This window comes from Podarcis raffonei, chromosome 7, assembly GCF_027172205.1.
Source record: "Podarcis raffonei isolate rPodRaf1 chromosome 7, rPodRaf1.pri, whole genome shotgun sequence".
NCBI lineage: Eukaryota > Metazoa > Chordata > Lepidosauria > Squamata > Lacertidae > Podarcis > Podarcis raffonei.
Window position 1 is genome coordinate 32454109 of NC_070608.1, and position 25750 is coordinate 32479858.

Genomic DNA, 25750 nt, shown 5'->3' on the forward strand with positions numbered 1-25750 from the left:
CACACAGAAATTCAAACCCAGAATTTTTTTTTAAAAAAAAAACATGGCCCAATGGTCACAGAAAATCATAAAAATGCAGAAAAAAACCACACAAGCTCCCAGATTCTTGCAAACCTCTCCCCAACACCAAGTCCTTGAATTCCAAACACCCCAACCCAAAATCCAAAAAACCCAAAAAAAGTTTTAAAAGTTTAACTTACCAAATGGATGCAAAAGAAGTTTTGGAAAAGCTTCAAAAATCTGCAAAGTCCTCAAAAACCTCAAAAAAGGCTACCACACCTCGTGCTATGTGTTGCTCCTCGAAGTTCAAGTCACAACTGCACCTCTTCAAGCAATGCACGCTGGGTATTAACGGTTTTACAAAAAAGGAAACAAACTTGCAAGACGTTTTCGTCTTGTGAAGCAAGCCCATAGGGAAATTCGTCTAGCGAAGCACATCGAAAAACGAAAAACTCTTTCGTCTAGCGAGTTTTTCATCTTACGAGGCATTCGTCTTGCGGGGCACCACTGTATATGGCAGTTTACCACATAGAAGAGGGCAGGCCCCTGCCCTAAGGATCTTACAATCTAAAATACAACACACTGGAAACATCAGAGGAAGGGAAAGCAGTGAGTGGTAAGGCAGCTTTGCTGCATGTAGTTTTTGTAAGTTAAAACAAATTATTTTGCATTTAAAACAGGTTTTGACATCTGCTGTGAGGTCTATCCATGGCAACTTTTTAATCAATTAAAAGGTTTTAGCTGGTTTACCTTACTGATAAATTGACTAAAAGTTGTAGCTAAATGTTAATACTGGCTTTTTCAAATATAATTTACATACAGTGTTTGCAAGTTGTTTGGTGTGTGAATTTGACTTGCAATGTGGACTTAATGTTCCCATAACTTTTTTCCTAGATATCACTGCCCTGTGCCTAAGATTTTCTATGTCCAGTTGACTGTGGGTGACCATGAATTTTTTGGTGAAGGGAAGACCCGCCAAGCTGCTAGACACAGTGCTGCCATGAAGGCTCTTCAGGCTCTTCAGAACGAGCCAATCCCCCCAAAATTACCTCAGGTTAGTGATTCGCGCCTTCGCTTCTTAAAGCCATAGTAAGCAAGATCTCCTTAAACTGGTGCCCTAATTTGGAAGAACTTGTGGGAAGTATAGACATGTTTGTTTTTTCCTTGGTCAACCTTTTTATATCAGTTCTATTTAGCTTGCAGTAACTGAGTCCATCAGCACATTTTGCTTCTTAAAAAGTAAAAAAGAACCATCCTAATTAGGGATGGCATGGGATCTCAGCTGGGGAGAGCTTGAAATGAATAATGTGACCTTCTGCTCCTTGAAAAGTTTTACTGCATTTCAATTCTGGCCCAGTCCCCTTTGTGCTGAACCAGACTAGAAAAAGAGGTTTTCAGCCTGCCTCTCCCACTTCCCTATCAGCCCACTCCCAACACATCCTCCAAGCCCCTCAACCTTGCTAAAAGCATTACATCAGGGACAGAAGGTTCATTGAAATGAGAGAGATCAGACGAGGCCTCATTAGGATATCATACATGAAGCATAGTTTCCTGTTGGAGATCACTACACTTCAACATCATTAGTGTTATCACAGTGACTCCAGTGCTTGGATCGAACTCTATGCACTCTTACAGCTTGATTTCTACCTATATACCCTCCATTTGCTATCCCTGCATCATACGCTACACCATTCTTAGGGGCTTCCCAATCACGTAGAAGCAGATTGGGTGATAGCGATGCCGAGGAAATCCTTTTCCACAATGGAATTAAAATCCAGCCCATTGACTCTCTCGTTAGGGTGAGAGATGGAATTCTCCATGTAGCTCTATTACTGTTGATGTTCTTATCTCTAGAAAGGTGCTTTATTTAGAGTCGTTAGGACGTATTCCAAATGGTTGTGAGTCATTGTTATGGAAGACATTGCATTGCTTAAGATTGTGTGACTCTTTTTTTTGTTATGGTCTAAAGCAGCCATGGCCAAGGTGGTGCCTTGCTGGCTGGGTCTGGTGGTGGGAGTTGTATTTCAAAACATCTGGAGGCACCAGTTTGGGCAAGGCTGCTCTGTCATGCAGTAGACCAGAAAACTAATCACTCAGGAAAGTTAAAAAAGAAAAGACCCCAAGTCTCGTGAAAAAAAATGCCAAATATTTGAGAGAACGGGAGTGTAGGTTTTATCTTATCACCAGTAATACATATGTATTACCCAGCTGAGTGCTGTGACAGTCACACCTGACAGGCAACCCTATAAACGATGAACCATCCATTGCAATTCATATGTTGGAAAAATACCAGCTTTGATGCACCCTGGAGGAAAGATCTCTAATTCTACACTTACATTCCCTGCAGCCAAAGGGTTGCAGAAGTGCCCTTATTTGTCTGTCTCTCTCTCTCAAAAATAAAATAAAATAAAATAAAAATCATACATACTTAGTTCTAGATTAGCTAGGCCTGACTCCTTACCCTGAGGAATTCCCCTCCCCCAAAATAACTCCACATTTTCCAAATGATGACATTTTGATATGAAATCTTGTGCATGTGAATGAGATCACAAAGGCATTTTGACTGAGCTTCTGAACAGCTGTCAGATGGTTTTAGGCTTTCAGTCTATTAGTCCCTTGGTATATCATTAGTTTGCTCAGTCTTGCAGTTGTAAGAGTCAACGCTTTCATTATTCAACAAAATGAAAAAAAAAAGTTATGTAAAAGTAAATGAACATATAAAAGCTGGTTGAAGTCTAAATTGCAGATTGAAAGGTCTGGAATGATAGAATAGGTAAATCTAAAGCACAACTAGAGTTCACCTAACTGAGGCACAAGATGCCCAGTTAAAACTGCAGGGCGGGGTAAAACAGATCAAGACCATGGCATGAGGACAGAATGGCATACCACCGGCACCCCCGCCATGCCATATTCCCAGGGCCTTGTGACTACCACTGTTGTTGCTCCACTTCTAGACATAGAATCATAAAATCATAGAATTGTATGAAAGGGACCCGGAGGGTCATCTAGTCCAACCTCATGTGATGCAGGAATCGCAACTAGATCATACATGACAGATGGCAATCCAATCTCTGCTTAAAAACCTCCAAGGAAGTCTACCACTTCTCATGGGAGCCTGTTCCACTGTTGAACAGCTCTTACTATCAGAAAATTATTCCTGATATTTAGTTGTAATCCCCTTTCTTGTAACTTGAATCCATTGCTTTGGGTCTAGAGCAAGGGAAAACAAGCTTGCCCAACTTGTTTTCCCTTGTGACAGCCCTTTAGCTATCATATCTCCTCTTTCCCAGGCTAAACATACCCAATTCCCTCAACCATTCCTCGTAAGGCTTGGTTTCCAGACCCTTAATCATCATGGCTGCCCTTCTCTGCACATGTCTTTACACATATTTACACATATATACATCCTGAGCTTACAGTGAAGGGGCTCACAGCATTAACACTCCAAAAGGTCTTGTTTCTCCATTGGTCACAGCCTTGGACTCCAGCAGAAACCGAGCATGGCTCTCCTTTAGTTTTGTAGCTGGTCAGAGTGTCACAAAAAGTCTCAGGAAGAAACAGGGCAGCTGAGGTGGTAGACCGTGTGCACTGTAGAGCTGCAGATAGATGAAAAGTCCCCCTACGTGCTGTGGCATGTTAGGCACAAGCTATGTACTAAACAAACAAGAGCCTTCTAAACATTGGACAACGTTGGACACGCAGAGTCTTTTAAGGCACTGGATGTTGAGACTTTATGGGGTTGAATCTTCATTGTGTCAGTTTGAGGAAAGCACAACGCAAACAGCAGTGAGGAAAACGAGGAGTCCATGGGAACATGAACCTGCATTCATGAAAGAACTGCTGTACAGCTGCCAAATTATTCCTGCCAAGCAGCCAAAGTGAGGCCTGAGAAGGGAGTACATAGCCAAGAGCTTTACTACTGTGATGAGACTCACACGTAAACCATGGATCTTTCGGAACCACCAGTCATCCATCCATCCCCTTTCCTTTATTGCTTTTTCTTGGTGGTAAGGAAGCTTATGTGAAAGAGTCTCAAGGGTTATTGCTGCTCAGTGCCAATAACTATAAATAATGCAGGAGAGTACTTGTGTCCCTGTTTAGCCTCTGTCTGCTTTTATAATGTAATAATTTGAAGGTAAAGGAATACATTGGCTCACCAGTTAAGCTTTTGTCTGACCATTGAATAAAGTGCAGCTGATGGCTCATAGATCAACATTTGCTTTGCTTCCTGCTGCGGAAGCCTTATGCAGACGCACAACCTAACCATTGTTGATTTTTCTGAATTCTAGATTAAGGATTATGGATGAATTCCTAAACTATTTAAAGTACTGTCCACTAATTAGGAAGCATACCCATGGTTTGAAGTGAGTTTTCAGACCATGATTGGTGTCAACCATGGCTATGTTTTATGGCTGCGCTGGCCAAACTCTGGTTAAAGGCAGTTTGCTATCTCTCTCCATGTAGACAGGCTGACAGTGTTTATCTGTACTGGTCACAGACTAAATCTGTGTTCTTACCTTCCAACAGCATACTCTTTTCAGAAATTAGTGACTGAGCCTTTAGCCTGTTGTTTGGGTTGGACTTTTGTGAACAAGCAACCCATCCACACAAGAATTTAAAATTAACTCCATGCCCTGAAAGAACAGGACCACTTTTCTTTTTTTTACCCAGGATCAAGCCGCCTCTGCTTGATCAAAGTGGCTGCAAATGTACTTGTTTGCATGCACATTTTAGTGAATATGCTTCAGGGTCTTGTTTTGCTTTAATCAAAATTTCTTATTTTGCTTGACCAGAATGGAGAGCCAGGTAACGAAATGGAAGACGAAAAAGATGCAAACAAGTCAGAAATCAGTGTAGTATTTGAAATCGCACTGAAGCGCAGCATGCCTGTCAGTTTTGAGGTAAGTTTGACATTGTATTCTGCTGGATATATAATATCTGGGAACAGGGGAGAGGGAGAAATTCCTTTGCCCTCCCTACAGGCACTTTGTCAAATACAGTGCTACTAGATACATGTTTATTGAACATGCATACAAAAGAGAAAAATAATGGGTTGGAGCCATACTTGCCCTGACCAGAGTATTTTCACTAGCACCCTCCCCCCTCCAGCTTCCTATGCCTTCCCTCAAAAAATCTACTCTGGAGGGTGGAAGAACGTTTTGGGCAGGGGGAGTTCTGAGAGCTGCACAGGGATAGAGCCCTTCTGTTCTCAAATCCAACCCAAATAGCAAGTAATTTCTATTAATATTAAATTAAATATAATTACCGCATTCTATCCCCCCCCCAAGTTGCTATTTTCTCCATTTTAGAGAGTCCTTACCGTTAGTTTTTTGTTTCTACTTTTCCTCCTGCAGTACATACACCACTGAGCAGTCAAAATGTGCTTTGAACTCCTCTTGCTTTAAATCTTTATTTACAGACAGTCTGTTTGTTGCCTTTTGCGTGGAGGTAGAGAGATGTTTTTGCCTGGTGCACCATGCTTCATTGATGAACTACAGTATACTGTATATATTTTATAGTTACTATTTCTTATTTAAGTAACATTTTCCTAGACATTGCTGTTTTTATACCTACAACAACTGTTTGAGGTGGGCATTAGCTGAGGGTTCCATATCCAACTGCAGCACTCTGTTTAATAACAGAGCACCCTGACTAAAATGCTGATTAAATTGGCACATTCATTAGAGAGTGAAGGGTGGACGTGTAGGAGCTGGGCCAAGTATACCTGCTTATTTTATCTTCCTAAGCAATAACCACACCCGATCTTTACCTCTCAACCTTCAGTAGAGTGCTCTGCTGCCCTGATCATGAAGGCCTGGGACGGGAAGGTAGTGCTTCTGCCATGTGGTTCCCAAGAGGCTCTGGGTGTTTGACCCTTGGTTCAATTGAGAATAATGTTTCACGTTGTCAAGCAGACAAGGAACAGGTGCTCTATGAGTTTTTGTTAAAAGTTACATTTGCCAAGATGTGTGTGGGTATCCAACTAATTGGTTCCATCAGCCTAAGGATCCAGAGAGTTGGAGGAAACCTAGAACAGATTTAGGGGCCTCATGGTGGGAGGAGAAGGGGGAAAGTTCCATTGCACAAGCAGAAATACTTGCTCAGATGGAACGAATATGTTAGATACTGAGAGACATGCCAAGGCTTACTTGGGAGTAGGTCCTATGGAGATCAATGGGCTAGATGCAGACTTAAGTTGGTTGCCTGTAGTACCCATTGAAACCAATGGGTTAATCGTTGATTAATTTCTGTCATGTTGTTTTTGGTGCAACTAACTTTCCTATCCTAACCCCACTTACCTGGCAGCAAACCCCATTGAATTAAATAGAATATAGTTCTGAGTAGACAAAGTTAGAGTTGTACTGTTACTCTGCATCCAAATCAATGTGATTTATTCTGAGTAAGCATTTTTCTGATCATGCAATACATCAGTCTTGTGAATTAAGTCTGCTGAAGTTACTAGGTGATAATAAAAAAATAATAGTAGTATCCTGAGTTAGTAGACAGGTTTAGAGAGATCCATCCATCCTGTAGCTTTCCACTGCATTTCTATGCTGGGCACAGATGTAGGTTCCCCCTTCTCTTGTAGCACACTTGGTTTCTATGCCAGGTATAGGCGAGAGACCAATATGCCATCCTTCCTTGCTTGCACGGAATTCCATAAACTCACCTGCCTGGAGTTCCTTGTCATCTGTGGCTACTTAACTACAAAGCTGTTATCAGTGTCAGATGGGGTACAGAGGGACTAGGGACATGGGATACAACAAGCAAGATGGGAAAGGCAAAAGAAGAAGCAGAGAAACTGTTTCTTTGCAGCAGGTTACTCAGCTACAGAAAGACAGACAGATATTGCAGCCTGAAATTACCTGACTTCCTGGCATAGGCAATCCAGTTTTCAGCTCCTCACCCAGACCTGGCAGTTGCTGCAGTTCATTCCTTTGGCCTACATCCTCAGTCATGATGTTGAGCTGCACCACCCTTCTGGCTCTGGCGGGATGGAGCAGGACAGTGGCAAGGGTGGGGAAGCACCAGTGGATGAAGATGCACTTGCATGCACCACTGCCACCACCAGTCCACTGCTTCTGTTGCCACTGCCTTCCGCAGCCCATACTGACCCTGGCATGCGGCAGTGCTATCACAGCTGCACACACCACAGCAAACAGAAATAGGGCCTACACTCCAGGCAATAACACGCCACAAATTCTAATAGATGGTGCTGCTACCTGTCCTTGGAACAGAGAGGGTAGAAGTCTGTTTGATCCCCACTAACTGAAGATGGAACAGCCTGGCAGTCCTACCTATTCCCTTCATATCTCTTCTCTAGGACATGAGTTACTGCTGCTCTCCTGGGCTCCTACTCTGTCCTTAAGAACACCAGATAAAGCTTTATAAGAGGCTTCCTTGAATATTTTGCTCTTTGCAACATTAGATGGTCTTAAGCTGTACCCTCTCTTTTGCATCAGCCTCCTGCAAATTCATGACAAAATTTAGTTGATAACTCAAAGCAGTCACCTCTGAGGTAAAAATCTTGCAAAGAAAAGGTAGCATAATCACTGTCAGAATTTAGGTTTAACCCAGACCCTATATTTGGAAACAATGCAGTGACTCATCATTTTGTAATAGGCCACAGGATTTGGTGTTTGTAATAGGATTTTAATTTAGGAACTGCCGGTATTATTTTGTACCAGGCATGCATTAAAGCTTTCAGATGTCTTTGTTCACATGATAGTTGCAAAGCAGCCCTCCTTTTCTTTGGGTTACAAAAACCACAGACAACATTATATCATTGCTCTTATGTAAGCCAGCAAACAGTTAAAGATATTTTGTGCTTCATGTAAACAACTTTTTAAAACTTGCACAATATCTGGAGAATGGGTGGGGTGTGCAATGTAACTAGGAGCCAAGTTCTGCCCTCTGATGTCAGCAGCACTGCTTGAGGGCAAAATCTTGCCCTAAATATTTAGCCCAGAGGGATTACAGTGTTGCCTAATCCCATTCACTGTGCTTGATGAAGTGGAGTTAGGGTTTGTTATCTAACATCTTTTAGAAACATTGTAAAACGCTTTAATGAGAGATGTGGTATTGGAATAAAACACTTAAAGATCAAAGTTTTACTCTAGTCATATTCTCCAGCTGCCTATTGATGCTGTTCTTCTAAGAACATAAAAGGAGCCCTGCTGGATCAGACTAAAGGTTCAACTAGTCCAGCATCCTGTTTCTCACAGTGGCCAACCACTTGCAGGGCCTGAAGGCAATAGTCCTCTTCTCTTGCTACTCTCTGGCAACTGGTATTCATCATGAAGAAGAAGAAAATGGATTCAATTTATTACTCCACCCTTCCTCCTGAAAGATCCCGGGGGGGCTGCCTCCGTTTATGGAGGCAGATTATAGCCAGCATGACTAATAACCCTTGGTAGATCTATCCTCCAATAACTTGCCTAATCTCTTTTTTAAAGTTGTCAGAGCTGGTGGCCACATACATGAGTTGCCATTCTTGCTGTTTCCAGCTCTCCAGTTAGTCATCATCCATGTGCCACACAGAGACACACAAAAGGGGGGCGGGAGGGGAACCAGGAGCATACATCACAGGTGCTTCAGTAACATAATGCTCAGCTTGAAGAGGAAGGTACCGTGCGCAAGAGATACCAAGAAGCACAGTGTGTGTGCCCCACAGCTGCTGCCTTGGAATGCGTCACATGCACTGATTTTGGAGGTTTGTATAGGTCTTGTGTCATGACCTCAACGCTCCCCCTACTCATTGGCTTGGTAACTGTATGAACATCGTGGTGGAGCTCCTGAAGGAGAAGTAGCATTTACCACCAGAGCGGGCACTGTGGAGGGCCATTCCTTTTCGGTGCAAAGCAAAACACATGTGACATATGTGCTCTAGTGCCAGAGTGAGACCTCGCATTTGTCAAGGAAAATAAAATTTTAAAATAAGGAAGCATTGTGGAAATGACAGCTGAGTGGTGTGAAGAAACGGAGCATCTTGTACAATGTTTTTTTTTAAGGGAGAAGCAAGCATTCATGTGACATGTTTACATATCCTTTTGTCATATCCAAAAAACAATCTCAATCTCTCTCTCGCTCTCTCTCTATATATAAAAAGCCTATTTAGAATAGCACTTGGCCAGATGGGGAAGGTGGTGCAGGGTGGGGGAGTGTGTTACTTGTCACCAGTTATGTAACAAGCATTGTCCAGTAGTTCCCCATGGCAATAACACAGCAGGTGATGCACATAGTCAATGGTGCTGGAATGCTTACGAGTAAAGCCTTAGTAGCCGTTTCTGGCTGACAACTACATTCAAAGTTCCATTTATCATTGTGAAATGCTGGTAATGTCGACAGATTCCTCACATTTCAAGTTACAGCAGAAGCTTTATTTTACAACTAAATTTAATATTTCCAGTGACTGTACTGTGTATATATTCACTTATGCTGTGGCATTGTTACTGCGGCATTCCCTTACCAATTGTGATATTTTGTCATTTATATAGGGGCCTAACACGGTGTGCTACATATCCAGTGGAACAACTCATTCTCTTTACAATGGAGTCTGGAGTAGGGCCTAAAAGCCAGTAAAGTGAGCATATTTAGCTTCTCCTACCGTTTTTCTGTTAGGCACCACAAGGGATGTTTCCCTATAGACTGAAAATTCTGAGACCAACGTTGCAATTCATACATGCACCCATCTTTGCTGTGAACAGTGGCCACCACCTTCCCTTTTCTGTACAAAGCAACTAGTCAAGATCTAGTTTAATTTTTAATATAGTTTGTTTATTTATTTTTTTAATTTCCTATAGATGTAGTTAGCTGTTGTCAGTGATATGAGTACCCATCCATTTCTGGAAATATATAGTCAAAGTATTTCCCTTTTGTTTGGCTTGTGGCCATTATAAGGAGCGGGGGGCAGAGAGCCATGCACAGCCAGAGGTTACTCGAGTTCTCCATTGCAGCTTTTGCTGAAGAGGCAAGTCACATTTTGTACTGCAAAAAGTGATATCTCTTCAGCAGCAATAGTGGCTTCCTGTGCCATGTACATACTTGTTCCACATATGCAAATGGTGTCATTCAACAGGATTTGTACTTTGAACGGTTTTGCAAAAGCAAGGCAAAAATCTCAACATTACCACAATATGTAGATAATACTCAGGGTAGTAGTAGTACTACACATTACCTTGGAAAGCTCATGTTTGCTAATATGAGCGGAGAGGCATTTATAGGGGAGAATCAGTGGAAAGCCCACTGAGTATTTTTATTTGCTGGTCTTTTATTACCATTTCAGAGTCTTTAAAAATGGCCAGGCAAGGGTGCTGGACACGCATTGGTTTGCCATCAAAAGACAAGTCTCTGAATCCACTCTATGGTCCTCATAACTCCCCTTACAACATATCTTTGAACAAATTGTTTTACAATTATAAGTTGCTTTGAGGCAGTTTGTGGAGTAAGCAATAGATAAATGCAATAAATAATAACAACTCACATGTCCCAACTCACTTTATTCCATTGAACACACTGACTCTTAGAACTTTGCTTTTATGTTATCTCTGTTTCACACTCTCTTAGCTGTACATTGTCTTTCCAAAGCAAACAAACGGTCTGAGGGGATGGTATAAGTAGTAGGTGATAAATTTTTCGGCAACATTTGCATATAACGTCCATGTATTGAAAGCACTTCACATGCACAGTCTAGTTGTAATCCACACAACAGCCCTGTACATTATGTCAGCAATATTATCCTCACCATCCCCACCATATTGCAGACAGAGAACTGAGGCCTAATGCCACCTAGAGAATTCATTGGAAGAGGCAAAGTTTGAGCCTGGGACTCCCTGATTCACAGTTAAATCTCTTCATCTTTATGTTCCACTGGCTCTCTCAGTAGAAGTTAGTGGGATTTACTGCCGAATGAGCTTATTGCGATCAGGTTTTTATGCAGATTGGATTCTTATTAAAAGTTATAATCTAAGAAAGGGGTTGTTTGGTTGGAATGAAAATCCACAGGGGGTAAAATTTTACTCTCTGACATAATATACATTATCAAGCCTTCTTTAATAAACCTGGTTGTTAATCTTCCTATTCCTGCTCACCGTATTTCCATACAAATAATTATAATAAGGACAAATTTATGTAATAGAAATGAATCCTATAATAATTTCATTTCCATGTCCTGTCTTGGCTGATAGGTAATAAAGGAAAGTGGGCCACCGCATATGAAGAGTTTTGTTACCCGAGTGTCAGTGGGAGAATTCTCTGCAGAAGGTGAAGGAAACAGCAAGAAACTGTCAAAGAAGCGAGCCGCAATAGCTGTCCTGCAAGAACTACGGAAACTTCCCCCTCTTCCTGTGATCGAAAAGCCAAAGCTTCATTTTAAAAAACGCCCCAGAACAATGTTAAAGGTAATGATGCATTCGAATAATAGAAGTTGCCAAACTTAATGCTTTCATTTGCCTTTTATGGTTTGCAACGTATGTAGTGCAATTTTTATTTTGATCAGGAAGATACACCTGTGGCTTTTTTTAAAGCTGAGGATTACTTTTAGTCACTTCCACAGAACATTGCATATGGTTTGCATATGCATCTCATTCTGGATCCGACTTCTGCTCACACATACAGTTCTGGAACTCCATGGGTAGAGAGCAGTAGTGCAGGGGAGGAAAACGTCTGGGGGAAAGCATGTGACAAGCGAAAGTTAAGCACCCCATTCCATTCTGCCCCTTCTCCATTACAAACAGCCCTTTGAAGGGCTGCCACGTATCTCACAGTTGGGCCCAGGAAACAGCTGTTTCTATACTAGAATATTTTGCCTTAAATTGCAAATAGTACTAATGCCAAAAACATAATACTATATGATACAATATGATATTTTATGCTATAAACCCAGACATCATTACTGGGTTTTTAAACATTTGCTTTTCATTTAAGACAAACCTAATTATTGCAAATAGTAATAAAGTGACCTTTTGGTAAGCTAATCATTTGCCTTTCCCCCGTTTTATTCACTTTAAATAAAGATAAAGGACAGAACAGAGCTTTGTATTCCAAAAGTTAGGTAGCTGTAGTTAATAGGTGTGCTTGCTATAACACACTGATGCTTCTAGCTCCGTTCCTTCCCAAGCGTGTTTGTGCCACCAGACAGCAGTCCTCGTATAAAATCTATCCATCATTTGTTTTTGCTGCCTTTATGATACCCATTTGATGAGTAGCTTTGTTTGTGCTGTTTTTGCCTTTATCGTGTTTTTTAAAAGATGTTCCAGTGCTGAGACAAAGTAGTCCAGCTGCATCCAGTTAGATTGTTATGGGCTCATAAAGTTTATAGACAAAGCTGAGCAATACTCCTTGGATCATAGCAAGAGCAAAATGCTTGTTGCAGCCTTGTCATCTGCCCGATACTGCTGCACCAATCTGGCTATGAAAACAGCACTTGAAAAGCTAATTTGGCGGGCTGGACCAGATGCTCGGTGGCAGGCCCAGACCTTGGAACCAAGGTCACCTGTGAACAGCTGCAGAGTGGTAGTGGGGCAGGGTTCAATTTTCAGTAAATTGACAGGTGGAAGAGGTGCTTAATTGTTCTCCTGCCAGCTGCTTTCCCTCCCAAGAATGCCTTGCACCCTATTGCCTTATTATTTATAAATTTCAGCTATAAATTCCTTCCCACAAGGAACCCCGAAGCAATTTACACTATAACATATATAAAGCAGATACACACACACACAGTTAAAACAATTGCATGTATAAGAAGGGTTTTAAAAAAACGATTATAAACACAAAATCAGTTTGAAACTGCACATACATAAAATCAGTTCAAATCCAAGACAGATGCCAGCTTGGATAACATTTTTTGAAGGTTTGTGGACAAAGGAACATCTTTAGCAGGCACCAAAAAGACTATGGAAAAGGTGCCAAAGTGCTAGCATCTTGGCCCAAGGGCTACTACTATGCTTTTAAACAACTGGGAGTGGAGCCTTAAAAGTACATTCAGGACCTGGAATGAGATATTAGTCATTGCTTGGACCTAGGATTCTGTAAGAACAAATTCCTTGAACCCAGTGATCTGTCCATGGTCCTGTAAGGCTTTGATCTGACTCTTGCTCCTGAACTTCAGACCTATATTGGCTGCCTGCTAACCTACTGGCGTCATCTGCCTGCACTCCTCCTTGATCCTGGTTCTCACTGTCTTCTCAGAGGTTTCCTTGGCTACTTAGCAGCAGGACAGTCTCAGCCTAGGAGAGACCTGCACATTGCTGAGCAGTGAGCCAGACAGGCCCAGAGGAGAAGCCCACTACCTTGACACAGCCTTCGTCTGCTTGGGGGGAGGATCCAGAGTGAGAGGCTAGAAGAGAAAGGGAGCAGTGGTCAGTTCCAGCAACATCGCCAGCTGAATAAGTTGAGCCTGAGTAACTCTGCTTTGTTGTTACTTTCTGTAAATAAAAGCTAATTGCATTTCGTGCCTCACGTTCTTCCTGCCCTGTGGATGACCTGTGTGTGCCTGACAACACCTTGAAACAGGGAGACGTCTTTCGTGTGACCTAGAATGTGATTTTTTTATTATAATTTTATTAAGATACTAAGGATTGAACCTCAGACCTTCAGCATGCAAGGCATGTGCCCTCCCTAAAAGGAGAAAAGCCTCATGGAACTACAGGGGAACAATATATGTTTGTGTACTAAATGACAGGGGGGGCAGGAATCCAGGTGATCTTGAGTCAAATTATCTTTGATATATATTGATGAAATTTGTCAAAGTTAGCTCCTTCACACAGTCTTGGAATCTAAGACTTTGTGTCTGAAGGAGGTGTAAACTTTTCTGTTCAGGATTTTTACATTAGTTAACCAAAGATTGCGCTTAGCACTGAATCCAAAGAATCAAATTTCCATGGATTGAAAGTTGGTTTTCTTTGCTCACACTTTAAAATAATCACTACTTAGAAGTTGTGTGATATAACTCTTTGATTCTCAGGAACTCACTGCAGATCCAGGTCCTAGTTGCCTTATAATTATCATGTCCATAAGTACTTGTTGAATGGTAACCAACCCATCCATCAAAACTGTTTTTTCTGTTATAGGATACTAGTGTGCTTTCTAGTGGTGTAATGAAGCTTCTTTCTTAACCTCCTAAATTCCTGTGAGCTCAAGTTTCTTAAATGGAGTGTTTATTCATGGTGGCAGTGGATTTATTGCTTCTTCTAGGATTCATGAGCTTCAGTCTAGAGGGGCTGGTCCTGATTTGTGTATTCATCCGAAATTCCTCCTGAAAGCAGGGAAAGGGCTAGAGTTAGACTTATCTGCATTAAATCTGATCAAACTCAGGTGTTGTACAAGTCAACCATATGCCATCCCCTATATAATTTGTGAAACATTACCACTTCGGCTCAGCATCATAAAAACGATCTTTTTAGCTTCTCATCTCCACAAAAGATTTTGTAAGCATCCCTTCCCTACCTGATTTTATTTTATTGGGGTGGTTTGGGTGGGGGGGGGAGGGTCAGGAGGAAAATAATTATGCAGTAAAGCAGTTAAAACTATTTCACCATGAATGATGTTTCCTTGCACCTTGTTAAGTTGCATGCAGCAATGCAAAGCAGGTGCTTTCAGAATTCAGATTCTTTCAGCACAGTTACCCAGCTTACAAGCTCTAATTACTAAAGAAAATCACAAAGCTAAATTTGATGAAAGGCAGCCCAAGCAACAGCAAACAGTGGAGTGTTTCGCTATAAGCTGATTTAGTTTTACTGAAGCTGGTCAGCATCCATCTGTCTCGGGTGATAATGGAAGAGTGCCCCTTCAGGGGTGAAGCCAAACCATTGGAGAGTTAAGCTCCTGCAGTGGCTGTAGAGAGAGACATGTTTTGTTGCAGCTGTCACTATTGGAAGCGACTTACTGAAGCTATTAGAACAACTTATCCATAAATTTGCTAAATGTATATCATTTGGATTAACAGATGATAGCCCATTTCTGATAAATATACTCTATTAATGCAAGTATTGTTTGGACAATGAAGAATAAGACTTCAATATTTGAGGCCCTGACTCTCAGAGAACAAGCTGACCTAAAGAAACTGAGGTGGTCAGAGAGGTTGTTGAACATGACCTTCAGGGATGTGATAGCAACATACCACTTCCAGGCTCTGAAGTCTCGGGGAAGAAGGATGTCACTCTGAGTAAGAGAGAAATTATCCTTTGGAAGAGGCCTTTTCCTTGGGAAGTGAGCAGGTTATTAACTCATGCCAAGGATATCCCTATGAGACTTCTTGGTAGTGGACAGTTTATTCACTGGTGACATATATAGCTGTGTTTCTGATAAGCATGAAGGCAACCTGGTGACTTGCCTGCTTGGTTCAAGGGTTACAGATCTTACACGTTGCCTTGATGAGCTGGTAGATAGGGCTGGGGAGAGTTCAATGGTTGTGGGGCATGTTGGCTCCAAGGATGTTGTTTTTCTAGGAGAAAAAAATAGATGGCTATGTAGTAGGTTGAAAGTCCAGGTCGTTCAAAGTGGCTTTCTCCGAAATGCTAGCCAGGGCCTGCAAGACAGGCAGAGCTGAGGAGTCTCAGGATATGAATGAGACAGTCGTGTCAGGAGTGGGTGTTTGGAGATGTTAGGCATTGGGGAACATTTTGGGATGATCAGGGCATGTACAAAAAGGGATAGGCTTCATTTGAACAGGAATGGAAGTACACTGTTGGCACTTAAAATAAAAAAAAGGTGACAGAGCAGCTGGGAGAAAGCTGATAGGAGCAGAGAAGCATCCAGTTCTGGATAAGTCATCCAAAATCATGTGTTTTTTATTGTTCAAATGGGAGATGGGTAGAACTGGGCAGTGAAAGTGCAGTGGAATATTATAGCAATTCAAAGAAGCCAAAGTGCTGTAGGGTAAAATGTATGTGCCAAAGACATTAGGAGAAAGACATTACATTATAGCTGAACATAGATATAGTGGGCATAACCTGGTGGAATGGAAGCAAACAACAGGACATCATTATCTATGGATACAAACTTTTTAGGAGGATCAATGAATGGTGTTCTGGAAGTAGTGTCACACTGGATGTTGAATAGAGTCCAACAAGCTAGAAATCCCAAAAGGCACAGTCTGTGAGTGGCAATCCTGGGCCCCAAGGGTAATTTAGTAATGGGAACATACTGTCATCCACCTGATCAAAACGCCCAGAGCAATCTTGAGATGGAAAGTTAAACCAAGGAGGCAGTCAAAGGCAGACATGTTGTAGCAATGGAGGCTTCAGTTACTCTCACATTGACCAGTACATGTGTGTTGCAGTCACAACAAAAAATAAGGCTATAAAAAGCTACTAGCCAGAATGCCTGTGCACTACCTCTATTGTCAAAGGTGATAGGCCTATGAATACTAGCTGCTGAGAATAACAAGTGGGGAGAGAGCTGCTTATGTGCTTCCCATAGGCATCTTGTTGGCCACAGGAAGAAGAGGATGTTGGACTAGATGGGCCTTTGGTTGGATCTGGTAGGGTTCGTCTTATGTTCATATGAGGGATTTTTATTTTTCCGTTTATATAGTCCTTATCGAAATCCTAATGATATCTATGGTTTGCATATTGGTCAGGTAGCTCGTATTTATTTAAGTAACTTGCACCCTTTTGTAATGTGTGTATGTGTGTGTTTTAGTGTTGTCTTTATTATATAGTTGTTTATTGTTTAAAAGTGCAGTGACCTATAACCAAACATGTTACATTTTGAATTACGACTAGCTTACATTTAACAATTTTAGCTTAGCTGACTTGCAGATCACTGCTGAAGTCTGTATGCAAACTTCATTCATACCTCACTTATAAATTCTTCTTTACTATTGTGGCATAAGACCCAAACACATATGGCATTAGATAAATTATTTTGTGCCCTAATCTCCCTGCACATGTTACTGCCAGCGCACACTTCCACACTATCAGGTTTGATAGCTATCTGCATCAAGCAAGCATTTACCTTACACTTAATTTATCATGGGGGATGCTTTATATAGGCTGTCTGGGGGTGGTGGGGCGAGTGTCAACCTATCTTTCGATCTTGTCTTGTTGTGTAATGTTAGGAAAGCTAATCTCTCTGACCTTTCTCCTTTCCTGTCTTTATAAGTGGTCCAGTAAAATTCACCAAGCTCACAGTATTGTTGCAAGGACTGAAACGGACAAAACCCTTCAGAAGGGTGCGTTCCCTAAGTAGTTTCTATATTCTGTATAAATTGGAATGATGTCTGAGGGAAACTCAAGGAGCAAGAATGCCTTGGTGCAAATCTGGGAGGTTTTATTGCGTTTGGAAAGCTGAAATGAAAGATATTCTGGGAAAGGCACTCCACAGTTCTTTGTGCAATGTAAGGCAGAGGTTAGGCAACTTTTCTGTTTTGTTTTTTTGTGAAAGGTGGTAGAATCAGAGAAGACATCTATTCAGGCACCCCAGGCCTCAAACTCTAGAGCGAGAGAGAGCCAGAAAGTGCCTGAAACATTGTGCTGTGCAAACCGTCAAACCTTGGTTTCTAAAACTGGCTTGTTTAGACACACAATAGCTAATACTGACCACAGTTTCCTGTTTGAATGAAAAAGGAAGCTGCCATTAACAGGAAATGAAAGCAAAAACTTCTGAACTCCTCCTTGCAGTATGCATATGAGAATGTTGTGGTTGTTTGAAAAAAGTTATTATACAGGTATAGTTTATTGTGCATAAGCAAGATGGGTGGATGCCACTTGTATGGCTATGTTTTCATATGATGACACCTGTGGAAATGTGTTCAGGAGTTCTCAACGGATGTAAACTGTTGGAAGTGGAATTGGTGAGAACCCACCTTCGCAAAGGAACATACTTTATAACTGCCTTCAGAACAAAGCCTGTTTCATTTCTTCCTCTCTCTTTTTAGACTGGACCCGAATATGGTCAAGGAATGAACCCCATTAGCCGTCTGGCTCAGATTCAACAAGCCAAAAGGGAAAAGGAACCAGAGTATCTTCTTATTTCAGAAAGGGGACTGCCTCGTCGCCGAGAGTTTGTTATGCAGGTGCCTCAAATTGTGTTCAGATTGGTGCTTTTTGCTCTACTTATTTTACTCTGACAAAATAAGAAGAAGAAAAAAGATTAACACAAGTATAATATTTCAAATGTTTTAAATAATCATTTAAAACTTCTTTTGTCATTCTCTGTTCAACTTTTCTTGCTATAGAAGCAAGCTAATGAGAGGAACAGTGCTGTCATTTATTTTTTTCTCTGTGTTTAAGTAGCTATCCCTGCCAAAAGGATGCATTTTTAACACACAAACCTACATGTAAAATATACATTAGTACAAGTATCCAAATGTTTCCAAATGTTTGAAACCACTGGTTATCAGATTTTGGAGGCCCATGGGCACATATGGAATTCTGAGAATGTGGTGTGGGCATCACTCACAAAATGGTTGCCCCGGGGTGTGTCATAGCATAAATGGCTGCCACATCTAAAAGAGCAGAAAAAGATGCAGAACCACAAATTGTGCATATATGGAAAGCTTTAATAAAACAATGTTGGAAACATAAACAGCCAAACATGTTCCAAGAATCTCTGTTTCCAAACATTGCTAAGTCTGGTCTGGTTTGTTGTGTTGCCTGTTGCTGGCGACATATTGCAAATTAGAAGAAATACATCATACATAAATATTCCTGAATTCAGTTGTTGCATTAATACACATGTATAGTCACAAGTAAAAAGATGCATTCAGAGATGGCTGGATAGTAATCATACTCTTGTTATTATTTGCTTAAATATTGTTTATCCCACTCTTCATCAAAAAAAGACTCCCAGAATCATTAAAACAAAGCCAGTCCCTGTTCAGACTTACCCTCTGAAAAGACTGGACATAAAAGGACAATGGATTTGGATGGAGGAGGAAATAAGCAAATGCATGTACAAGTTCTTCATTATAAAAATATCGAACTCAGAATGGGAAAGAACAGCTCACTAGAGACAACTCACCAGAGAAATGGTGGAAAACACTGCACCAGACTAGTGTGATGATTGAGGCTGAACATTATCTGCAGTGTACAGAGAAGACTCAGCAAGCAGTTTATTGTTTCAAGTCCAGGGAAAAGTGAATCAGTCAATAAAGCTAAAAAAAACCCCACAACAGTCATAAAATTGACAGCACACCCTAAACAATCTCAAAACCTCAATAGTTGTAGAACTGAGAGATATCTCTGTTTAATAACTTGTAGAGCAGATGTGGAGAACCTCCAGCTCATGGACCAATATTGCCCCCCCCCCCGCCAGTTTGGCCCTTGAGGTCATTTCCCTCAAATCATACCCACCTGTCACATCACCTGACTTCGCCATGGCTTAATCCTGCATTGATTATGTTCCCCCTTTCCCAGTGGGAAACATAGTTGTCAAGGCAGCAAGATTTCAAACCCACTCATCATTTGATGAGGTGGAGTCAAAGCCCCTTGCAAAAGAGCTCTTTGAAGCAGCACTTCTTTTATTAGGCAGGGAGAGGAGAAAGGAGCCTGCACTGTATAATGCAAGTTTCTTTGTTCTCTCCCCCACTTCCCACCAACATGCTTACTTAAAAGAGAGGCACAGAGCTACTTCAAAGGGCACTTTTGCAAAGGGCTTTAAGACATTTGATCCTCCATTTACAAGCACCCCCTCCCTTCCTCCAACATCAGGGATGGCAAAGAGAAGTGTGGGAAGGCTCACAAAGCATAGGTCTGGCAACGCTCTTTGGAAAGCAGTTCCTATACTTGGGAATCCCACTCACAAGCGATTTTACAGGTGGACAGGACAACCCACAACAATGTGATGTCAGTATTAAGGATCTAGCGTCTGGAGCCAAAAGGTTCCCGGCCCTGTTGTATAGCTAAAACCAGTCAGATGGTTTGTTGCAGGGGGACGGGGGGAGGACTGTGATGAAAATCGCCTTGGCTTGTCGTATAAGCTACCATTACTGGGCAGCAAAGGATGGGTGCAAGTCCAGCTCTCATCTTTCTCCAGTGCAGTGCTGACTGCAGCTGGGAGAGGGGCTTCCCTAGCCATAATCAATCTAAAATATAGGAGCAAAAGGAGGAAAGCTGTTATCTGTCTGTCCCACTTGCAGTTTCTCTCTCTCTCTCTCTCTCTCTCTCTCTCTCTCTCTCACACACACACACACACACACACACTAATACCCTTCTATCTGGTCATGAAAAAGATAAATGATGTTGGACACTGACAATTTTATAGACATAGTACACATTATGCCTTCTCTTTCAAGGGACATTAGTTAGAATACGCTCCCATCAAAGTTTTGCATTTTCAGGTCTTGCTGATTTCAATGGGAGAATTAAGTTTGTGTTTGAAACTCCTATGAAAAGCAACAAAGCTGTTTGTAGTTTGATCCTGCCTGTTTCTTTTAGTTGAGATGTTTCTACTGGTTGTAAATAAACTTTGTAACCTAAGACTCATGATACTGTTTTTGAAATGTTCATGCTAAAATCATATCACATTAGACAGAGACAGAGTCCCACAAGATTTATTATGCCCTTCACAAACTTATCAAAGTAAATTGTCTTTTGTATAAAGTGCCTAAACCATGTTTTCATTTGTTCTAATTGAATGTGGAAATAAAGTATCTAGAGATAATATGTTCATTTTTATCTGTCACACAAAGAGCAAGTTTAGATGTGATGAAATGGATCCAATTACTTATGCTGACCGTTAGATAAACAGAAGAAAACCTCTGATGACATTAGTTGGTGTTCTGTTCCCAAAGTTAATTTCAGCAAGCTTTTTCTTTGTAGTCAGACCTTTAATCCTTGATAGAGGTTACAATAATACCTAAACCAGCTTTACAGGTCTGAGAAAGAACAGTTCATGCATCATGCAATTAATTTTCACTTCATTGTAGTTTTCTAATTTTATTTTATTTTTAAACCAAAACATTTCATTTGTAGCATAATTATACGTGTCTATTCGGGAATAAACCCCTTTATGTTCAGTGGCACTTTTTCCCAAATAAGTGTCTATTGGATTGCAGCCTTAATCTCAGTTCACTTTCTATAGAACTTCCTACCTGCAAGGTCTGACAAAGCCTGAGCCTCAGCATATTTCAGAAACACTGCAAAACGTTTGCAGTGAAATAAACATTTGGTTGCAAGGAATGCACAGAGAGTGCTTTCAATGATTTGATAGATAGCAGATTTTTTTGTTTTGTGAATACATAATTTATATCAACCCTGTTATTTCCTTCAACTAAGCAGAAAGTGTGCAGGATTGCATTTGTAGTGTTTTGAGGAAAGACTTACCGTATTTTTCGCCCTATAGGATGCACTTTTTCCCCTCCAAAAATGAAGGGGAAATGTGTGCGTGTCCTATGGGGCGAATGCAGGCTTTCGCTAAAGCCTGGAGAGCGAGAGGGGTCGGCGGGGGTCGGCTCGGGGGACAGTGGGGAGGCGGAGCGCGCCTTCCCGCTGTTCCCCGACCTGCTTTGGAGGCTGGCGATGGGGAAAGCAGCGCTTCTCCCCATCGCCAGTCCCACAAGCTCGGGGGACAGTGGGGAGGCGGAGCACGCCTTCCCACTTTTCCCCGACCTGGTTCTTCCAGCCCTGCACCTGGGGGGGGGGGAAATATTTGTTTCTCTCTTTATTTCCCCCCCAAAAAAAACTAGGTGTGTCCTATGGGCCGGTGCATTCTATGGGGCGAAAAATACGGTATTTTATACAAAAAAAAATTCTGTACGGTGCAGCTGAAATCCAAAATTCTGAAATTATGTAAGTGTGATCAAACACATTTCCCAAGAAATAAGCTTTCAAATTGTACAGTTATACAGTACATTTCCTCTCATTTTATCTTCATAGCAACCCTATGAAATATGCTAAGTTGAGAGAAAGTGACTCCTGAAAGTCACCAGTTAGTTTTGTGACTAAGAACTTGAACTTGGATTTCTCTTGATTCACAAGTTCAGTAGAAAAGTACTATAAGAACTTCAAATACGTGCTCGTCTCTTAAGACACTCACAAACTTCAGAAGTGCTTCTGTGCATAAGTATATTCTTACTCTTACTTTCCAAGAACAATGTTATAATGATTAACACCTTTTTGTTCTGTTTTACTAGGTCAAGGTAGGAAACGAGATTACAACAGGTACAGGCCCAAACAAGAAGATAGCAAAAAGAAATGCAGCTGAAGCGATCTTGCTACAGCTTGGCTATAAAGCCTCATCTCCACTTCAAGAACAGATGGAAAAGGTAAGAATTATACCTGATACAAGAGAGGGATATCTTCACGCTTCTAAGATCTTAGACAGAGATGGGGAACCTGTGGCCCTCCAGATGTTGTTGGGCTCCACCTCCACAGCTGGCATGGGAGTCAGGGATGATGAGAGTTGTCGTCCAGCAATATCTGGAAGGCCACAGGTCCCCATCCCTGACCTAAGACTTCAAATATATCGTCCAGCAATATCTGGAAGGCCACAGGTCCCCATCCCTGACCTAAGACTTCAAATATATTCAGTCTCATTGCTGTGAGTAGATATGTTCCCAGTTTGCTGCACCTAGATTTAGTTTTCTGTTGCAGTGGCTCGTAAGAGACAGCATCAAAAGAAAAACCCCAAAAGCAAAGCAAAGAGGCAGGATCTCAAGAAGGGTTTTTTTAAAAGTTAACCACATGACATAGTCCTTGTAAAATACCCAGTAGAATAGAGCTTTCCAAACTGTGTGTCGCGTCACATTAGTGTGTCGTCAGCTGCAGTGTGTAGGGGTGTCGCACAAACACTCCCTGTGCTCCTCCCAAGGCTGGAAAGGGAGTTGCTTAACCTTCGGTTTGCTAGTAAATCTGAATTATTGTGTCACAAAATGATTCAGGTTTAAAAAGTGTGTCACCGACATGAAAAATTTGGAAAGCTCTGCATTAGAGTGAAGCGTTGATTAGGTGTCTTCTGCGGAGAAACCCTGGGGCTCTGAAGATCCTTAGGATAAGTGGTTTGAGGGTGGAAGCTCTCACCATCATTTTGAGGCCTTGTCTCTCTTGGTTTTTCGTGCTTCCTAGCAAGGGGAGATGCTTCTTCACCTGATGTCAGTTGTTTGATAAGTAGGCAGCCCTGCCCACCTGTCAAAATGGCCTGTGCAGCTTGGGGATCTTAGTATCTGACCACTAACTGGAAATTTTCCCCTGCCCATGGTCTGCCTGAAAGCAGGTTTCAGACGTAATTGTGATGAATTGAATCTGGGATCTTCTGCATGAAAAGTGTGTGCTCTACCACACAGTACAACCCTTTCCCCATTCAATGCCCGCATCCATCTGAATCCTTATTCCAAGCGCATTCAGACACGGTTCTGAACTGAAACCTTTCCATAGTGTAATATATGGGATTTTGCCAAGAGCTGCTACTGAAGGATAATAAAACTAGTCCTCAAACATCTTGTGGTAGATCAAATTGTGATACCATATCCCTGAGCAAATTTGTTATAGTAACAAAATGAGTTCTTTCCAAGTAGAGCTGTTGCCTTTTTAAAGAATTAATAATTGATTAAGCAATTTATTACATTTGCATATGAAAATTGCATATGAGTAAAAATATTTTTTTCTAAAGAAAGGAACCTATGCTTGTTTTCAGACAGTGCATGCCTGCGTCCTGGCAGGCATCACAGAAGAAAAGGCATTCCTTGCAATTTGAGAGACAAGGGGTAACACCTCTTAAGATGGTGCTTGCCGTGTGTGGCTCTTATAAACATTTGTATTAAATGTTGTCCAGTTTAATCATGGACAGCTTTTTGATCAACTGAAAGCTTTTAAATAAATTTATCTAATCAAGAAAATCTACAGTGCTTGGGGTTTCTTAGATTAAGGGGGAAACAGCCATTAAGAGGAGACATGAAAATCTTGCATGGCATTGAATAAGTGGATACAGAATACATTTTTTTCTCCTTCTGGGAGAAAAACTGGGAGCCATCCAATGAAACAGATTGACAGGAAATTCCAGAGAGTGCGTAATTAAATTATGGAATTTGTGGTAACAACATGTGGTGATGGCCCCTAGCTTAGATGACTTTAGAAGGGGATTTAACAAACACGTGGAAGAAGAATCAGTCAGTGGCTACTAGTCATGATGACTGTATTATCAGCTTCAGATTTAGAAGCAGTATGGGCACCCATTACTTTTGTCGCAAAGGAACAATGTTGCTGAGTATCTGTTCCCAGGGCGTATGGGGTGTTAGGAGAGGGGTAGTATCTCTGGTGCTCCTTCTGGGGTAGTTTGCCCAACTTTGGTTCCCAGTCTGTGGCTTCCAGAAGCTGTCAGTATGAAATAGCAGCCACATCATGCTGAGTTAGGGACTTCCCCTGCATGAGAAGACAGGCTTGGGCAGATTGAGTGGACAAGAATAGTAGGTTCAAGAGTCAAGAAACTGGTTTCTGTCTGTGCTGTAGAGGGAAGTGAGGGGCAGGTGAGGCTCTTCAACCTGGGAAGGTAACTCATGTAGGAGAAGGAAAGCTCTGATCTTAAATCTCCACTGCCTTGAGGAGAAGAAAAGCCTAAAGAGCAAACCCTGCACAAATCCAGAGTGGAGTCCCTAAGACAGTTGCATGGCACCTGGTACGCCTCCTTCTGGCAAGTCCTGCAGCCCAGCTGGTGCCACATGTATTTCTCTGCTTTCTTTTGGACCACATCAGCGAGGCCGAGAGGCAGGTCTTGTCATCTGTGCATCCCAGGACCTCAATACACACTGCCCAGGCTTGCGCCCCAGGGAGGTTACTTCTGTGCTAATGCAGAGGTTTGACTTCAGACCCGGAGATGTACCCTATTGTCTCTTGAGACAGATGGATGCTAACAATATCCTGTTGCTGGATGGCAAAAACAGGAGACAGTTTCATGTCGTATTTGTGGGCTTCTCAGAGACATCTGTTGGCCATTGTGGAAAATAGGGTGCTATACAAGATGGATATTTGGTTTAATCCAGCAGGACTCTACTGATTTTCTTATCGATAAAACAGTGCACAGAACTTTCTAAACATCCTACCCCTACTGACAAATTTCTATGTATACTGAAATGTTATTTCACAGTATTTATGCTTTATATCATGCAGTGATTTTTGTTCTTGTTTATCTTTGTCAGCCAGGTGACATCAAGGGGTGGAATGGCCAAAATGTTGAATATCCTGAATCAGCAAATAACAGTAAGTGACATTTCTATATTCATTCATTTTTAATATTCTCTCACCTTCTGCTCCGCTTTAAACTACCATTTTAAAATTATTATAGATAATGTTAGTTTATCCAGGACATTTTTTCTGGTACAGCATATGTCTTTTTTTAAAGGTTTATAGTCTTGTGAAGAAAGATGGTAGCCTATGTTTTGCTTGTGAAATGGTACATCGCAATATTTTTCTTTTCTATTTTGCAATGCATGCGTTGCCTAATACTTTATTAATTCCCCCCTCCCACTTTTTAGTCTTTGGCTACCAATCTGAACATGAGATTATGATTGAAGGGTAAAAGACAAACAAAATTTCAGATATTGTAGAGATATCAGTTATGCTTGTTCCATAAGGTTGGTTTTGTTGATGTTTTTATGTTGTCCTTCTGCTCTTGATGGCTGGCATCTGAGAAGTGGAAATCTATAAATGCTTGACTTCTAAAGATTCCCAGAGCATATGTAAAACCAAAGAGACCATTAATGAAGTTCAAAGGTTGTGTGAGTAGACCTAATCATCCGATTGAGTCTAAGAATTCTAATGGCTCTGGTCCTTGACTTGGGAAAATGTCATGAAGCATTTGTAATTTCTTCCCAATGAAT

The 25750-nt window shown here is 41.4% G+C and overlaps 1 protein-coding gene across 6 annotated transcripts in view; it reads left to right on the top strand.

The window, feature by feature from the left end:
* STAU2 (staufen double-stranded RNA binding protein 2) overlaps positions 1 to 25750 on the top strand; it is a 150606-nt gene that overhangs the window by 33383 nt on the left and 91473 nt on the right. For all 6 annotated transcript variants that reach the window (XM_053395843.1, XM_053395842.1, XM_053395841.1 and 3 more), the window contains exons 6-11: positions 895 to 1054; positions 4794 to 4901; positions 11187 to 11399; positions 17876 to 18013; positions 22073 to 22204; positions 25070 to 25130. In XM_053395843.1, the coding sequence (XP_053251818.1) occupies positions 895 to 1054; positions 4794 to 4901; positions 11187 to 11399; positions 17876 to 18013; positions 22073 to 22204; positions 25070 to 25130 (812 nt within the window). The remainder of the gene's footprint in view (positions 1 to 894; positions 1055 to 4793; positions 4902 to 11186; positions 11400 to 17875; positions 18014 to 22072; positions 22205 to 25069; positions 25131 to 25750) is intronic.